At 31.5% G+C, this 16,908-nt stretch overlaps 3 protein-coding genes across 3 annotated transcripts; 2 read left to right on the plus strand and 1 right to left on the minus strand.

Moving 5' to 3' along the window:
* The first annotated feature begins 1,754 nt into the window (after positions 1-1,754).
* Positions 1,755-2,606, plus strand: LOC110699431. The gene has a single exon (XM_021876943.1). The coding sequence runs from the start codon at positions 1,755-1,757 to the stop codon at positions 2,604-2,606; it is 852 nt and encodes a 283-aa protein (XP_021732635.1).
* A 4,156-nt stretch (positions 2,607-6,762) lies between these two features.
* On the plus strand, positions 6,763-9,140 carry LOC110699432 (GDSL esterase/lipase At2g40250-like). The gene is made up of 3 exons (XM_021876945.1): positions 6,763-7,389; positions 8,305-8,578; positions 8,947-9,140. Exons 1-3 carry the CDS (start codon positions 6,763-6,765, stop codon positions 9,138-9,140), a joined length of 1,095 nt encoding a protein of 364 aa, XP_021732637.1.
* Positions 9,141-10,583: 1,443 nt separating this feature from the next.
* LOC110699465 (two-component response regulator ARR1-like) lies at positions 10,584-12,862 on the minus strand. The gene is made up of 5 exons (XM_021876966.1): positions 12,245-12,862; positions 12,075-12,151; positions 11,862-11,898; positions 11,610-11,718; positions 10,584-11,470 (listed from the first exon to the last, which is right to left on the minus strand). Exons 1-5 carry the CDS (start codon positions 12,567-12,569, stop codon positions 10,786-10,788), a joined length of 1,233 nt encoding a protein of 410 aa, XP_021732658.1. The 5' UTR covers positions 12,570-12,862; the 3' UTR covers positions 10,584-10,785.
* Between the last annotated feature and the right edge of the window lie 4,046 nt (positions 12,863-16,908).

The following is a 16,908-nucleotide window of genomic DNA, read 5'->3' on the forward strand; positions in this document are numbered from 1 at the left end:
GTACTAAACTCGTGAAAACAAAATGTCCTTTGTAGAATTTTCGACACAAGGAAAAAGAAGCTAGGACGTTAAGGGCCTTCAGTGAGGGTCCTGGACTTTAAGGAAATTTTTATGGGCTATCAAATCGGGCTTTAAAAAGGCATTGCCCACTAAATATAGCCCAACCCAATAAATTCAAAATTGATGAACAAGTAAACCAAACAAGCTTGAATGCTTGATAACAAAGAAACATTTTCTTTGCATGTTAATTCTGGCTCATGCAACTTTTCTATTACTCCTTTTTAAATTACTGTATCATCCAATAAATTTGAGTCCTAAAATGTAAATTAGTGTTATGAAATATTTGTGGATATTCATTATCCTCCTTGTATCATTCTGGAATATTCTAGATCTAGGGTTTATTGTTATCTAAGCAAACCCTAGTTATATTGTATATATATATATATATATATATATATATATCCGTACTCTATGGAATAATAAGTTGATCTATTCTCTCTCCATCAATCATATTTTTCTCCTTATTTTATAACACGTTATCAGCACCATTACTCTAGATTGATTTCAATATCAATTGAAGCATCTCAAACGACAATCAAAGTAACTCCCAACATACTCTCAAATTTTCCCCAATACTGCTACCTCTTGATTTCACGAACACCAACCAGAAAAAGGTAATTTCCCAAACCCCTCTGCCGAAACCATCGTTGCTCTGCCGATACCACCGGTTCTTGTTCGTCGGGCTTGTTTGTACTCGTTCTTGCACTTCTAATTTTAAGGTAACTAGTATTATCCCTTAGATTAGATTTCACCTAGTTTAGAATGCATGATTTAGGCTTACCTTGTATAAAATCGGTTTTTAATTTGACGAAATTATGGACTGTTTTCCCCCTACCGATTTTACGCGACTTATATGCATCATGAGCCTGCTATCTTCCAGTTTCTTGTCTAATTTTCAAGAATCAAAATCCATGTATAAATTATGATCATTGTAGTTGATAGCTATTTGTGCATTTCGGTTTCGTGGTGTATTTATATCACTTGGATTTGATGATTTCATGGGGTTTATGTGAAACAGGGAGTTGACTTTCATAACTTATAATGATTAAATTAGTTGCTTGAATCTTAGTTTAATTGGGTCATGGTTTTAATTGATATAATTGGTGTTTTATGAAGTATAGAACGGTTTCGAGGAGTAATTTAGAGTGAGTTGTTGCCTGCAATTTGTGTGAAAATAACATGGGATTATTACCTTGATATAAAAGTTAATAATCAGATTTCATGTGTTGTGGCGTTGAAAATTTGTAGAAAGGTGTAATCAATTTGATAACAGTTAATTAGTCATGAGTTTTCCTAATTCTTGTTTGTTAATTTGGTTGATTAATAGTTTTCTCTGGGTGTTACTGGTATTGACTCAAATTAGAAGCCTAATTTGGGTGATGGTGGATTTTATTAGTGATTATTACTATATATATATATATATATATATATATATATATATATATATATATATATATATATATATATATATATATATATATTTCATCTTAGTTCCTAATTTATAATATTGTTTTAAATATCAGTGAATCATGTTAAACCTTGCAAAACTCAAATTTAATTTGTTGCTCTTGATATTACTGGAAACAACTATTTTGTCTTGGGTGTTAGATGCTGAAATACACTTAGAAGCAAAGGGACTTGGTGATACTATTAAAGAAAACAATACTGCAACAAGCTAAGATAAGGCTAAAGCTATGATATTCCTTCGCCATCACCTTCATGAAGGCCTTAAGACTGAGTACTTGACTGTTAAAGACCCACAAGTCCTTTGGAGTAATCTAAAGGAAAGGTATGACCACCAGAAAACTGTGATATTACCAAAAGCTCGTTATGACTGGTTACATTTAAGATTACAAGACTTTAAGTTTGTGAGTGAATACAATTCAGCCATGTTTAGAATTACATCACAATTGAAATTATGTGGAGAGAAAATCACGGATGCAGAAATGTTAGAAAAAACATACTCTATTTTTCATGCAAACAATGTTGTCCTGCAGACACAATACCGTGAAAAGGGTTTTACAAAATATTCTGAATTGATATCTTGTCTTCTTGTGGCTGAGCAAAATAATGAACTATTAATGAAAAATCATGAATCACGCTCAACTGGCTCTACTCCATTCCTTGAAGCGAATGCGACATCCCATAGTGGGAAAGAGCAAAAGGATAGAGATCACGCCAGCAGTCGTGGTCGAGGCCGTGGTCGAGGTCGTAGTCGCGGCCGCGGACGTGGACATGATCGTGGTCGAGGTGGTCATTTTAGAAACTCATACTCTCACCAGAAGTGGGACAATAAAGATGGAAATAAGAATGAGAAGGATAAATATGAAAATATATGCTACCGTTGTGGAGGAAAAGGCCATTGGTCTCGTGTGTGTCGTACACCAAAACATCTAGTAGACCTTTATCAACAATCAATCAAACAGAAAGGAAAGAAAGTGGAAACAAATTTGGTGTACGAGGATGGCGAAGGTGATTTTGATTACGGTGATAAAACTCACCTGGAAGCAGCTGATTTCTTTCCTAATTCTGAAGAAAATAATTGAATAAATTATGATCCATTGGCGAATAAACTCTATTAATTAGCTTGCATTTATTATAGAATTTTATCGTAGTACTATGATTTTATGCTTTATGGGACATTTGTTTTTAGATATTTTTTTTATGTTATCGGATATTTCATTATTATTATTATCAGTCATTTATTAATTTAAGTTATTTGGTTTAGTGAATATTATTTTAGTTCCTTTAATTCTATTACAATATTAATTTGTGAATTTTTAGTATAAAGGTTCATATAATTGGGCAAGAGGAACGAATATGAGTCTTATAAGAATCATTTTACTTTGCTTGATACATGCATTGATAAAAGAATTTATGGCTTAAAAGGTGCAAGAGATTTAAAGGTAGTTGGATTAATTTAATGCCCCCACATGCAAGGATTAGGGGGAGATAGTATTTATATCATTATTTTATGTAATCCTTGCACATAAATAATAAAATATATTGATGGTTAGTTTGATACATACATTAACTTAAATATTAATGTTTTATTTAATAAAAGTGGCCACATGTTAATTAATATATTTCAAAATGATACCATCCTGAAGATGGATATGAATAGATTTCATCCCTAAAGCACGCCTAAAGCGTGGTAGCCATAGCCGAGCCCAATAGATTTCGAATATAAGAATCTTCAAACAGAAAAAAAAAGCAATTATTGACAATAGCAAATTTGAGGAAGTAATACATTTTGATAGATCTTTATAGAGATTATATTTAGTAAAACGGATATGTATCATGATTATATAGAGTACTCTAGAAGAGTATAGAATTATCCAACAAGCTTAGCATGTATCAAGATTATAGTCAAAGCTCCAGCAGAGTATAAAATTTTAGATCAAGTATTAGTTGATTGTCTTGCCAATTACATAAAGAAACACATTTTGGTGTTCTAATATCACATCATATTCATGGTCATGCATAAAGTAATTTAAGCAAAGTGGTCACTAGTGTTGAAATACTGACTAGAGTTCAAATTTAGAGAAGGGACTGGATGTGATAATTAAATTAGACCATCCGGGTTTAATAATTACCCGTTATAGAAACTTGAAGTTTCATTTGATAACGTGCTGACGCTCTCTCAATGTTGCATATATGAAATGAGTTAAATGGCAAGACATAACATTGAGATTGAGCTATTATGGAATAGTGATTTATAATAATTTGTATTGATGAAAATTTCAAGAGTAATGGGTGACCAGAAGTTCACCAGAATAACAAATATGTTATTGTCAACTATTAGGTGACCAAAATCTCACCAAATACTCTATTTAAATCTTTAAAGATCTCAAAGATGACTACCTAGTAGAATTCCAAGCAAGTGATTTATGCTTGTATGATAATTCTTTTGATTGGGGCTATTATATGTCAGCACATAAGAAATTGGAAAAGAAAGAAAAACGTACAACTGCATGACACATATCTCCCCATTGACATTGATCTCCAGAAGAGAACATATTATGGAATGTGTTACAATAAATACACATGCAATGTAAAGTTAATGAAGAAATGATTCTTCATTGAAATTGTTCTCTAGAAGAGATAAAACTTGTTTAATACAAATCTTCAGAGATAATTATTTTGATTGTGATCCTCCCAATGAAAAGAATTTATTGCAAATTTGTATACTAAGTTGGTATAGAATTAGACGCCCCTATGAATAAGATATTTTACCAACTTAGGGGGAGAAGAAATAGCAAAAGTTGGAAAATCGGAAAATATAATTGATGATCCCTATAAAAGGTAGTTTGAAAAGTTATATGCCAACTTTTGTCTATATATTATCAAGATATGTTGCACATTTATGATTTGATTTGTATTTAGTTATGACTCATGTTGCATAGCGTTGAAGATACTTTTTGGTCATATTATGTGTATACATTGAGATAAAATCTTGCCAATGATACTTGAATTACTACACCTGAAGTGTGGGTTGTATAATCGGTTCCAAAATAAATGATATGATATGTGGCAAGATAGTGCAGTTAACACTTATAATAGGTAATAGTATATAAATACCATAGTGTATAAATATCAAATGGTGGTATAGATATCTGAATTATTACAATAGATGGCCTATGATGTAAGAGAAAAAAAATTAATGATGGTACCAATGAAAAATGTATTCAGATATCATTGTCGAAATAGCATGTAAATTACAACTTCACCCTGAGGAATTATATGATGATACCGGTATATGATGGAACCGACAAATAATGCATATGCATGATAGAATGGACTAGTGAATAAGGGATCTGGAATATATGTCCATTTTGATGTTGACATATAATGATCAAAAGTTTATTATGGACCAGAAGTTCAATGAAATATGGATTTTAAATCCACATTGTACAGTGTCTTGCATTATTTTGAGTCCTATGTATGTTTATATGCATGTATAAGTCATAGGTTAACGGATTGTTCATTGCATATGTTAGTAGTTGTTAGATGCATTACTTATTGTACATTTTCCTTAATATGTTATCATGTTTTATATATCTCATATTGCATGCATTAGTTTCTATACAATATTTGTGGTGTATGTGCATGTTCATTCAAAGTATAGTAAAGCATATTTACAACTTTGATGGAAAATTAGAAAGACATATTTATATTCCAACGGGCTTATAATTATGATGAAATTATACATGACGTTGATCTAATATTATTTATGAATCATGTAAGAGAAGTTCCCAAAGAACTTATATGCAACGTATTTATAGCCCTACAAATTTTATATCTTGAATATTGCAATTATTATCAAACTCTTGAAAAGTCTATGTGACTACATCATTGATTTCTCAACCTGAAGTTTGAGCATATGTAAGTTAGTGAGATTTGCTTTTGTATTTGCAAGAGAGCTATCGTGTCAATTATGAAACATTTAGGGATATCAATGGAATACTTATGCGTGAGAATTTTTGCTTATGGTCCAGAAGAACCATGATTAGCGTATCTAAATACATGTGTTATATTACAATTCATATGAAATTGAAGAACGACATTAATAATATCAAGTTTTGTTATCAAATTATTATTAATGAATGTTTGATCAAATAATGATCATCAATTTCTATTATTCCCGACCTCCAGAAGAAGGCCTAACCGCATAAGTTTAACTTTTAAAGTAATTTTATTCAAACAGAGTTTGGAATGATTTAGAGATAAATACATGTATGGTGAAATGAAGACACTGCACATGTTCACTTGAAGACTTGGAGATGCACTTTCAGTTTAGGAGGATCGAAGACCAAGAATGATATTTGACTGCATATTAGAAGATATCCAATCATATTGGATTCATTGTTGCGGCACTAGAAGATCTCAGGTTATGTATTCATCAGGGGGAGAAAATACGCGCTGCACTCTTTTTCCCTTGACCATGGTTTTGTCCCACATTGGGTTTTCCTGGTAAGGTTTTTAATGAGGCGGCATCTCGAGCGTATTACGAAGAATGTTGTACTCTTTTTCCTTCATTAGGTTTTTTTTTAATCCCACAGGGTTTTTCCTAATAAGGTTTTAACGAGGCACACTCTTCGATAATGGACATCCAAGGGGGAGTGTTATGAAATATTTGTGGATATCCATTATCCTCCTTGTATCATTCCGGAATATTCTAGATCTAGGGTTTATTGTTATCTAAGCAAACCCTAGTTATATTGTATATATATATATATATATATATATATATCCGTACTCTATGGAATAATAAGTTGATCTATTCTCTTTCCATCTCTCATATTTTTCTCCTTATTTTATAACAATTAGCACCAATTTTTTTTTTTTTTTTTGGTAAATAATTTAGCACCAAAATTAAGTATATGCACTTCTCAAAATCTAGCATTTATGAAATTCTAGCCAATCTCAACTTGTGATTAAAACTCAATCCTTAGGGATAGCTTTCCCTACTAATACTATACATAATTATTCATAAATAAAAAGGTTAAATAAGTAAATAAGAACATAAGATAAACTCAAGGTTTAAGTTTACAATAATCCAAACACATGGATAATTACTTATAAATCCTATATTAGATCTATATTACAAATTAACAATAGTGCTATAATATTAATCCTATAAATTCTACAAAACAAATTCACTATTAACCTCCATAATTATAATTCTCACAAGAAACAAACATGGCAACAAAACTCAGCACCATGATGATCATCCTTACATTCATACTGCTCCTTACTACCGTTACCTTAACCACTACCTTGGCCGCCACGCAACCAATAACAGCCATTTACGTGTTCGGGGACTCGACAGTAGACCCTGGCAACAACAACTACATTCCGACGGCCCTCTTCCGGGCAGACCACCAGCCCTATGGAGAGGACTTCCCTGGCAGAATCCCAACCGGCCGGTTCTCTGACGGTCGGATTGCGCCAGATTATATAGCAGCCTCACTCGGTCTAAAAGACTTTATCCCGGCTTACTTGAACCGGACTGTGTCAGACCAGGAATTGTTGACCGGGGTTAGTTTCGCCTCGGCTGGGTCCGGTTTAGATGATCTAACGATTGGGATTACTCATGCACTTGATCTGACGGCTCAGGTGAATTACTTTGAAGAGGCTTTAGGAAGAATGGAGAGAAATGTGGGTCAAGAGAAAACAAGTTGGACCGTAGAAAATGCCATGTTTTTAATATCGGTTGGATCAAATGATATGTTGAATAATTATTTTGATTTGCCGACTCAAGCTTTGTTATACTCACCTTCGAGTTACTCGGATCTTCTTATTTCTAGGCTTCAGTTTATTATTCAGGTATGTCATTGTTACGCATTATAAATACTTATTCTTCTTTTTAATTAGTTGATTAATTGTTTGGTATGTTAACTTGATTTTACTATGTTTATTATTTTTGATTCCCATTTTATTGTTGTTGCATGTTCAGTACTTTTATAATGTTATTAGCTAAATGTTAATGATAGTTGTGTGACTATTGTCCCAATGTCCCGAGCGAGTCTTTGACATAGATATCTACCATAGATTATTCACTTTTGTGGATGTCAACTAACTTTTAAAAAGACGATAAAAAATAATTAATGAATTGAATATGTTGAGGAAAATCCGTTGACAGAGTAGAGTAGGTAAATTGGCTTGGCTGGGATACCAGCGGTAGCTAGGATTCGATTAGGGTTTTGGGGGAGTTTTAATTATAGGCCTTAGATTTTAGGATGAGTTTCGATGGATGGTTTGAGATTTCTTTATGGAATATAAAGATAATTTTACACATTCTCTATCACTATTTTCATTTTTTCCCAAAATAAATATGAGTAATTAAATTAAATACTTTAATTTTCCATTTAAAATAAATTAATACTTCATTCATAAATAATATTTATTAGATTACAATTGAGACAATAAATGAATAAAAATCATACGAGTAGACTATAAGAGTGTCATTTTTAGCAATTGAATCCATAAAAAATCATTATTAGATTAATAAAGTCGCATTTTAAGCATTTTCGATTATTATAACATTCAAAATATTGATTAGATATATTAGAGTGTCATCTATTATTAGCCCGGACCATGAATTGTTTAAGTGACTCGTGTACCAAAAACCATCCTTTTATAAAATTCTAATGTAGTTCCCAACATATGGCTTTTGTAAGGCTAATAGTTGTTCATAATTTTCTAATTAGCACTAACATTAACTTGGTTGCATTGTTACAGTCGCTTTACAACCTAGGAGCAAGAAGGTTCACGGTGGCGGGTCTTCCCCCACTAGGGTGCTTGCCAATCCAAGTGAGTGTTGGGAGCATCATTCCTAGCATGCATTGGCTGCAACGAGTTTGTGTTGATCAACAAAATTCAGATGCTTTAGTCTACAATGGGAAGCTCCAATCCCTACTTATTGGGTTGCAATCGCAGTACCCCAGTGCTAGATTCGCCTATGCTGATGTTTACAATCCTTTGCTCGATATGATTAACCAACCTCAACCATACGGTAACTATTTTTCCATCTATATAGTCCATTTATGTATCATATATCATATAGTACGTATACATGATGCACGTTTCTTAGTAAGTTAAAGTTTAAAGTTGTAACGTACATAAATAAATAGTGGATAAACTTGATTTCATGCTTGAAAATTTTATTCCATGTACATGTACATTACACATTCATACACGGTTAAAACTTTGTTGTTGTTGTTGTTGAAGTAACCACATTCTTATATTCCTAGCTAAAAGTAATATTGTTCTAGTTTGCAGGGACTTTAAGTTAACGTATAGTATAAAAACCAAGGTTGTATATTGTAACATTGTAGGTGAATTGAATGACATAATGAAATCCAAATTGTGTTATGAATGCAGATTTTCAAACGACACTTGAAGGATGTTGTGGCACAGGAGTTCTGGAATCAGGCAGTCTATGCAATACACCGGTTTTGACTTGCTCTAATCCTTCAACTTATGTTTTCTGGGATGCAATTCACCCTACACAAGCTGCACACTATGTTCTTGCCAATGCATTGACTACTAATGTGCTTCCCACGCTACTTGATTAACTAAATAATCAACACGGGGATCGACAATACAAGTAGTAATCGTACAAATGCTTAAATATGATCATAGCTTGTTAGGATTAGATTATTAGGCTTATACATATAGATATAGTCATATTGGTTTACATGCATAATTAAAAAATATATTGGCTGGTTTTTAATATAAGTTCATTAGATATTTATTGGCCGGTTTTCCAGTCATTTTTCTTTATAATTACCCATTTTTCAGTGACCTATATATCCCCGATTTGCATGGAACATCTAATTTTTTAGGCATAGATACATGAATTTTCTATGTAACTTGGATGTATTATGTATAGTAGACATGTTACTCCTAATCACTTTAGAGCACATACTAGTTACCCATTACCGTGCCTATTTTATTAAGTCAAATCATGGATTTAAGAATTTCGGCTACTATTATTACAGATGGAGTACTACTTAGTTGCTAAATTTACTTTTAAGTATAGGTTTTTATATTTTGATGACAATAGTAAGAGTGCAGTACTAATAAATGCTTCTTGCAACAAGAATAATCACCAAGCTTAATTTATAAAGCAACAAGGAAGCTAGTTGAGTCTTGAGTGTGTCAATGATAATTAAGCAGAACCAAGCCGCAAAGATAATACTACCTCCGTTTTTATTTAGTTGACACCATTCTATTACCACGCTTGCCAACCCACTATTTTAACGATTAATATCTCTAATTCTCGACATTGTAAAATTATAAAAAAGTGGATATTAATAAAATATGCATTGAGACAATTCAAACAAGATCACACTTGACTATATTTTATCTTAGGTATAAATCACAAAAGCTAGTTAAAGTGTAGTTTGTGAATAGTGTAAAAGTCAAATGGTGTCAATAAAAAAAAACGGAGGAAGTATATAACAGCCACACATATATAACATAGATATATTCTCTGAATATATGATCCGTGGTTTAGCTTCCTTCCTGTAAGGCTGTAACTATCATATATTAACATAATAATTGTATAAATCAGGACGAAGAAAAATAAAAGAAAAGGAAATGATAACTAAAAGAAAGAATGTAAAGAATTTTCAATTTTAGTTTGTAACAGCAATATCACAGTATATTTAATTAATCTGAGACGATTTTTTTTCACAAGCATCTAATTATAATCCACAAATAATCGTTTCTTGATATAAAATCGAACCAAAAATTTGTCTGCCTCCGATAAAATTATTATACTATATACTTAGAAAAATAAAAATACAAACTCACACACACATAACATTTTCATGCAAGCAAGATTCTGATGGCAAATTTGTCTTGTTTGAGACAGCTAAAAGGATAATTAATCATGCAAGCAAGGATCCTCAGTAATGAATTATATCGAGAAATTTACAAAAATCAAAATATTATAGTTAATTAACTAATGTAACTGGTCCTTCTTGTATGCAACTCTTAGCTGATATTCGATTTCCTAGACACTTAGAATATTTAGTGTACAAGCATGCAACCAAAATAGTGATCATATATATATATATATAACAACAAAATATTAATATTAGTGCTAAGGACAAGTTAATTTGTCATTACCTTTGGTATATTATATGCAATAGATATAATTATCTACTTTTTGCAATAAAGTACATCAAGATCTCACTCAGCAATTGTCTTCATTCACAAAGTCAGATCCAAACTTGTCTTTGTTTCTTGCTTATTATAATTATTATTATTCGTCCTACTACTTGCATCCCCTTCCTTCAACTTGCTAATGAACTGGTCATGTTCCGAGGTAGACGATAATGGTGGTGGATATTGCAAAGATAGTGAGAGTAATTCATCACTTCCAATTACCTCTTTATCCTTGGTGTTTTTCTTTGTTAATGGATCGTCGATATCTTTTGGAGCTAGGGCAAGAGAGAGATCCAAATCCATAGCTTTCCTTTTCAAATGGTTATTGTTAGTAGTCCCTTGCTTGATATTGATGTTTGAGGGTTTAAGGAAGTTCAAAGGATTTGATCTCTCTTTTCTTTCGACGGCTACTTCTTGAATTGGACTAATTGCTAGATTTAACTCCATGTTAGACCTTGGCTTACTTGTGGATTGACATGATGATGATCCATTATTGCTTTGAGAAATTGGGGCTTTTTTGAGTGTTTGTTGGGTTCTCCAATTTGACATTTGCCCTTGGAAGAGATTATTGAAACCGGCTTGAGAATTGCTATTAGTACTAGAAAACACCATCCTTTCCGGAAGAGAACCAAAATTCAATCCGTTTCTAGACCTATCGGATGAAGTCCCAATGTTGTAAGGAGCATACATCTGGCTCGTCGAATGACCTCTCCAAGAAGGATCACCATACCTGGTTAATTGCAATTGGAACAAAGATATAATTCAGTTTATGATAAATTATCATCAATCAACATCTTGATAAGTATATAGATGATTCAATTGTTCAATTCATATATTTTGCTTATTTCTAGGGCTATTTGTTTTTGTACCTTAGACTAAAAGGCGATCTTTGATGATTGTAGCCTTGTAACATAGGTAGCTGGCTAAGGTTGTAGATATTATCTCTTCCATCAGCGAATAGCCCTTGATTGCTCATAGCTGCTTCAAAATAGTCAAACGAGAACATCGAAATAAATGAAATTAGATAAGAATTTAATCAAGACACACAGAATAATTAAAGACTGTAAAACCCTAATCAATCTGTTTTATTTTTTTTATAGAAAGCAAGTTAAATTAATTACCTTGATTTGATTCATCAATCTTTTTGCTTCTGTACATCTGAAAACAAAATACAAAAAATAAAACCATTTCAAGGAGTCAATATATAGCTAAAAGCAGAAATTTAATATGAATATCTAAACAAATACAAATTAGAAAGGACTTAATTAATAACTTTTACTTATTAGATTGCTCATATTAAAAGTTATCTAGTTGATTTGACTAATTTTATTTACCTGAAGATGACTCTTGACATGAGCAATACTTAGGCCTTTGATATTCATCAACTGAAGAACCAACTTAGGTGTTGCTCCTACACATTTTCATCACAAAAACTTTAATTAGTAAATTATCCAAACCCTTAATTTGCTAATTAATTACAAAGAGTAGTATCATTGCTACTTACTTTCTTGTCCTCCTAGCCTCTCAACAGCATGAACAAAGCAAAGATGGAGATCCGGAGTCCACCGGAGCCTTGGCATCTTGGACCGGTTATACGGCCTCACGGATCCCGATGAGGTAGGCCCTTTCTTTTCATTCTCTTCAACGGTGCTCGTACTCGAGCTCGAGCCATTGATCTTGATCACCTTGCTATTGCTATCATTACTATTATTTTCATCTACCTCTTCTTCCTCTAGTACCTTGTCATCATCCTCCTCACACTCATCAATTCTATCATTGGAAAGGCTTGTTTTGGATCCTTCTGTGCTAGCACTTCCTGCCCTAATCATGATTAATCTCTTTACTTTCTCACTAATATTGCCTTTTAATTAAACTCGAAAGGCAGGTTAATTATAGAATATATAAGGTTAGCTAGGTCTTTGTAGGAGGGAATTATTGAAGGAAAAAAATGGAGTATAATATAAATAATTAAAGAGAGGATTAGGAAGAATTATTCTTTTTTGAGAATGAAATTAAGCAGGTGAGGTCTTAGAGAATTTGGAGAAATTCCTACCATTATACTCTTGTTATATATACTATTTAGTTAAATATATAATGTATAAACTACTATTTCTCTCTCTAACTACTTTCTCTCTCTAAAAATTAAGACTTTCTTTATGTGAGCTGTATGGCCTGCATTGCATGATGCTTTAATTGACTAGCTAGGGCAAGGAGAAGGATATATCAATACTGCTTTACATATACGTCATGTATTTTGGACTTCATTTATTGGGTGTGTTGTTGGTTGTAGCTTGTATTAAGAGGGGAATTAAAGGTAGAAATGAAAAGTTAGACGAGAATAATAACAAGACTGATATAAGGTTTAACATTATTAGGTTTACGACTATGTAACGAAGTTGTGGCTGCTTGTGACACATGTTAATTAATTCGCTTAATTGGTTAAAGTCTAAATTCATGATTGGTAACTTATGTTTTCACTATGCTAATTTCAAAAAAAAATAAAAATATTACTATATAATTTTCTTAGGATGGCATAATTATCATGGGAAAAGTGAAAATAACAAGTCTTATTCTTTCAATGATGTAGCTAGCTAAGAGTTTAATATATGACAAGTGGTTTGGATATTTTAAAAGTAATGAGTTATGCACATATATGTGTGTAACTTTATAACTTAATGATGAGTCTAGCAACAATCAGTCTAATAACTTATTAAATTGATGATGAGTCTACAATCAGTCTAAGGGATTGTTCGTAATCATTTTTGTATGTTTCCGGTTATTAGAGCTTATTAGAACTTGGAATGTGAAAAGCATTCTAATAGAAAAGTAATGTCTATTATAATATTGTTCTAATTTGGAATGAACTTGGAATATACAATTATGCAATGAAAATGATTCAAAACAAACAAGTAATTATACAATATAGCTAATACCCAATTAACATTTTTAAATAAGTAATTTAAAGACGAGTCATGTACATAGAAGTAGAAATGAAAGAAAGAAATTCAACACATCTACAATTATATTATTCAAGTGTATGAGAGTGAGGGATAACTCAAATGGTTAAAGCTTATCATAATTTTAAAATTGAAGCAATTGAAAACTAAATACTTGTATATACTTGTATAATTTTCATTACAAAGTATTATTGTTTACAAACTTCGAAGAAGAAGCAAATCCAAGGATGAAGGAAAAATAGGAGGACCCGATCACTCTGCATAATCCCGTGAAAAATATAACTAGGTGGCATTGCATGGCATGTATTGAGAAGAAAAAATACATACATTTTCATTTTAATTTATGTTTTTATTAAAAAAAAAAAAGGGGGGGGGGGGAAGACAAAATAACAACTAAAAATCATGTGCATGTGGATGAAACATTAGAGTGGGATTGAAAAGAATACTTTTGTTGGGTGTATCTTTGTCCTTTACGTGTATATTCACGGATCTCTCTCTCTCTGTGTTTGTGTTTGTGTGTGTGCGTGCAAAACTAATACTCTTAATTATACTTTCTCGATCTTCTGCCTACCTTCCCAGTATCAAAGGTCACTTAAATCAACATTATGAATGTGAAATTCCGACTCAGATTGTCCGTCTGATTTTCTTTAACATAGAAAGTATAGAGGGACAAATAACGTACTAATTCCTCTATTTCTATATAATAGAATCATTTGTTATTGAATGCATTTTCTCGCCAAACATTTACTTGTATGTATTCGATAAGCCTTATCAAATTGTATATGTGTATTACGCAGTAGTAATAATATGATTAAAACATGTGTTGTGCTAGTTTTCTACCCCCGTTTAAAAGCGAGCAAATGTTTGTTTTATTATTAGGGGTGTCCAAAATTCGGATTAAAACTAAAATCCAATTCAATTCAAACCGAATTATCAATTTGAATCGGATCCGAACTTTATATCGGATCGGATTAGATTGAAATTTTTTGAAAATTCGGATTTTTGAATTGGATTGGATTGACCCTAATTGGATCCGTAATAAACCGAAAACCGAATTGTAAAGTTAAGTATGTATGAATATGGGCCAATCTATGCTGCTCCAACTGCCTTAATAAGTTGTTGGGTAAAAGTTGCTGCTTGCAGCTAGTTAAGTGGTTAGTGCATGGTGTTCCTGCCTTGTAGAGTTGTAGTGTACTAGTTATTTTGATCAATTTAATTTGACTTGATGTTAAATCATTTATGTTAATCATGATTATTTTCAAGATTTGTATTAATATTAAGGATTGGACAAAATGCAATTTTTATAATTGCATTTTTATTTTAATATTATCATAATAGTCTATTAGACGTTAAAAAATATAACGAACGCATTTTAATTCGGATTTTTGGATCGGATCCAAATAACGGAATTTTAATTCGACTTGGATCGGATTGGATTGAGAGAGTAATTCGGATCGGATTGAAAAATTGAAAACCGAATTATATTTCGGATCGGATTTGCCCTAAATCCAAACCGAAAACCGAACGGACACCCCTATTTATTATCAATCACACTGGGGAAGTAAAAAATTATACAAAAATAAAGAAATATTTGTATTAACTATAGGCTGCATAGCTATGTATAAACTTTAAATAAACTTTGTGTTACTATGATATGGAGTGATTTACTATATAGCATTATTATTGTGTACTTATAATTAACGTAATAGTGATGTAGTATATTTTATTTTACCAATAATTAAGAATAATGGTTAAATATTTAAATGAATACGGAGTATTATAATTAAGTTTAAATTCTGAGTAATCAGCTTGATAATGTGTCCCAAAATAATTCCAAAGGAGCAGGGTGGGTGGCATAATTAAGTTAACAAGGGGGGTGACATGGGAAGAAAAGGGAATAGTAGATGCCCTAATTCTCCTATAGGCTAAAATAACAGCAACAACAAACATGATATCGTCACTGACAACTGACACCCAATATCTTCGCATCTCACTCAGCTCTTAATTTAAATTCCAATACTACGTACTCTATTCATCTGTTTTGCTCAGCCAACATTAGTAATACAAATGTACTGTGCACTTTCTAAAATACAATTAGAGAGAAAAAGTTCACCAAAAAATTAAAAATATGAGCTAGGTATTCTTAGTATTTACCATATTATTATGTAAAACAAAAAAAAAAAAAAAAAAAAAAAAAATCATTTCTACCTAAAATATGTACTTATTAAATAACATTAAGGTACCAGATTCTATATAAACGATGGGAAATGTATAAGTTATGGAGTATTTCAATTTTACTAGGTGTGTAGTTGATTCAAGGTACCATAGCATTTCATGAAAAAGTCCTTCATCACTTTCTATTCCAAATATATTGTGACTTAAGGGTGTGCTATACTCACTTGAATTTCACTTATTTTATCTAAATTTATTTTAATTTTAATTTTAATTTGACCGAATTTAAGTAATAACCTTTATCAGAATTTATTTTTACAGAGCCTATTTTATTTGAATTTGTCTGATAGATATTCCGAGATTTAAAATAAGTGATAATAATGTGAAAAAAACATGACATTTGGTCAAATTAAAATTAATTAGACAATATTGGATTTTGTTGTCTACTTTGTAATACACCTAAAATATAGGAAACCGAAAGATAGATTGTTGACGGTTGTCTATGAAGTTGTAGATATTATAACGTTAGACAGCACATATGTTATGTAAATATTCCGAATTCGTGCGGCTTAGTCTCTCTTTGGCAAGAATGCAATGAACTAGTTGACTTCTGACCGAAAGACTTTTCATAAAGTAAAGACATTCGCATGAAATAAATGAAATGAATTAAACTTTATAAATATTCTGCACTCGTGTATGTATTTCCTTTTTAATGCTTCTTTACTTAATTATTTTGCATGCCCAAGTATTATTAAAAATAAAAAAAAACTAATAAAATAAAAAAACTCAACTCTACTACTTTTTGTACATGAATTTATCATAAACTAGTAATTTTTACACTTTAAAAGGGTTTATACTTTATTGTTTATTGCTCGCTAACTTTATTAATTAATTTATTTTCATATTTGGCTAAATTAATCACGGATATCCCGAGGGTACAAAAGTGAGCCGTCCAAGTAAATCAAGGTTGTATAGATATTCTTTCTTGTGATTTGTTTGATTTATCAATTAATCAATATTAAGTAATTCTACACCTCTC

The sequence above is a fragment of the Chenopodium quinoa genome, unplaced genomic scaffold, assembly GCF_001683475.1.
Source record: "Chenopodium quinoa cultivar QQ74 unplaced genomic scaffold, ASM168347v1, whole genome shotgun sequence".
Classification (NCBI taxonomy): domain Eukaryota; kingdom Viridiplantae; phylum Streptophyta; class Magnoliopsida; order Caryophyllales; family Amaranthaceae; genus Chenopodium; species Chenopodium quinoa.

Excerpts from the sequence above, each read along its gene's own strand:
- LOC110699432 (XM_021876945.1), top strand. The coding sequence starts at position 6,763 with ATGGCAACAAAACTCAGCACCATGATGATCATCCTTACATTCATACTG. Across the intron at positions 7,390-8,304 it reads GGCTTCAGTTTATTATTCAG|TCGCTTTACAACCTAGGAGC; the intron begins GTATGTCATTGT and ends GCATTGTTACAG. Across the intron at positions 8,579-8,946 it reads TAACCAACCTCAACCATACG|ATTTTCAAACGACACTTGAA; the intron begins GTAACTATTTTT and ends TTATGAATGCAG.
- LOC110699431 (XM_021876943.1), top strand. The coding sequence starts at position 1,755 with ATGATATTCCTTCGCCATCACCTTCATGAAGGCCTTAAGACTGAGTAC.
- LOC110699465 (XM_021876966.1), bottom strand. The coding sequence starts at position 12,569 with ATGATTAGGGCAGGAAGTGCTAGCACAGAAGGATCCAAAACAAGCCTT. Across the intron at positions 11,719-11,861 it reads GATTGATGAATCAAATCAAG|CTATGAGCAATCAAGGGCTA; the intron begins GTAATTAATTTA and ends ATTTTGAAGCAG. Across the intron at positions 11,471-11,609 it reads AGATCGCCTTTTAGTCTAAG|GTATGGTGATCCTTCTTGGA; the intron begins GTACAAAAACAA and ends GCAATTAACCAG.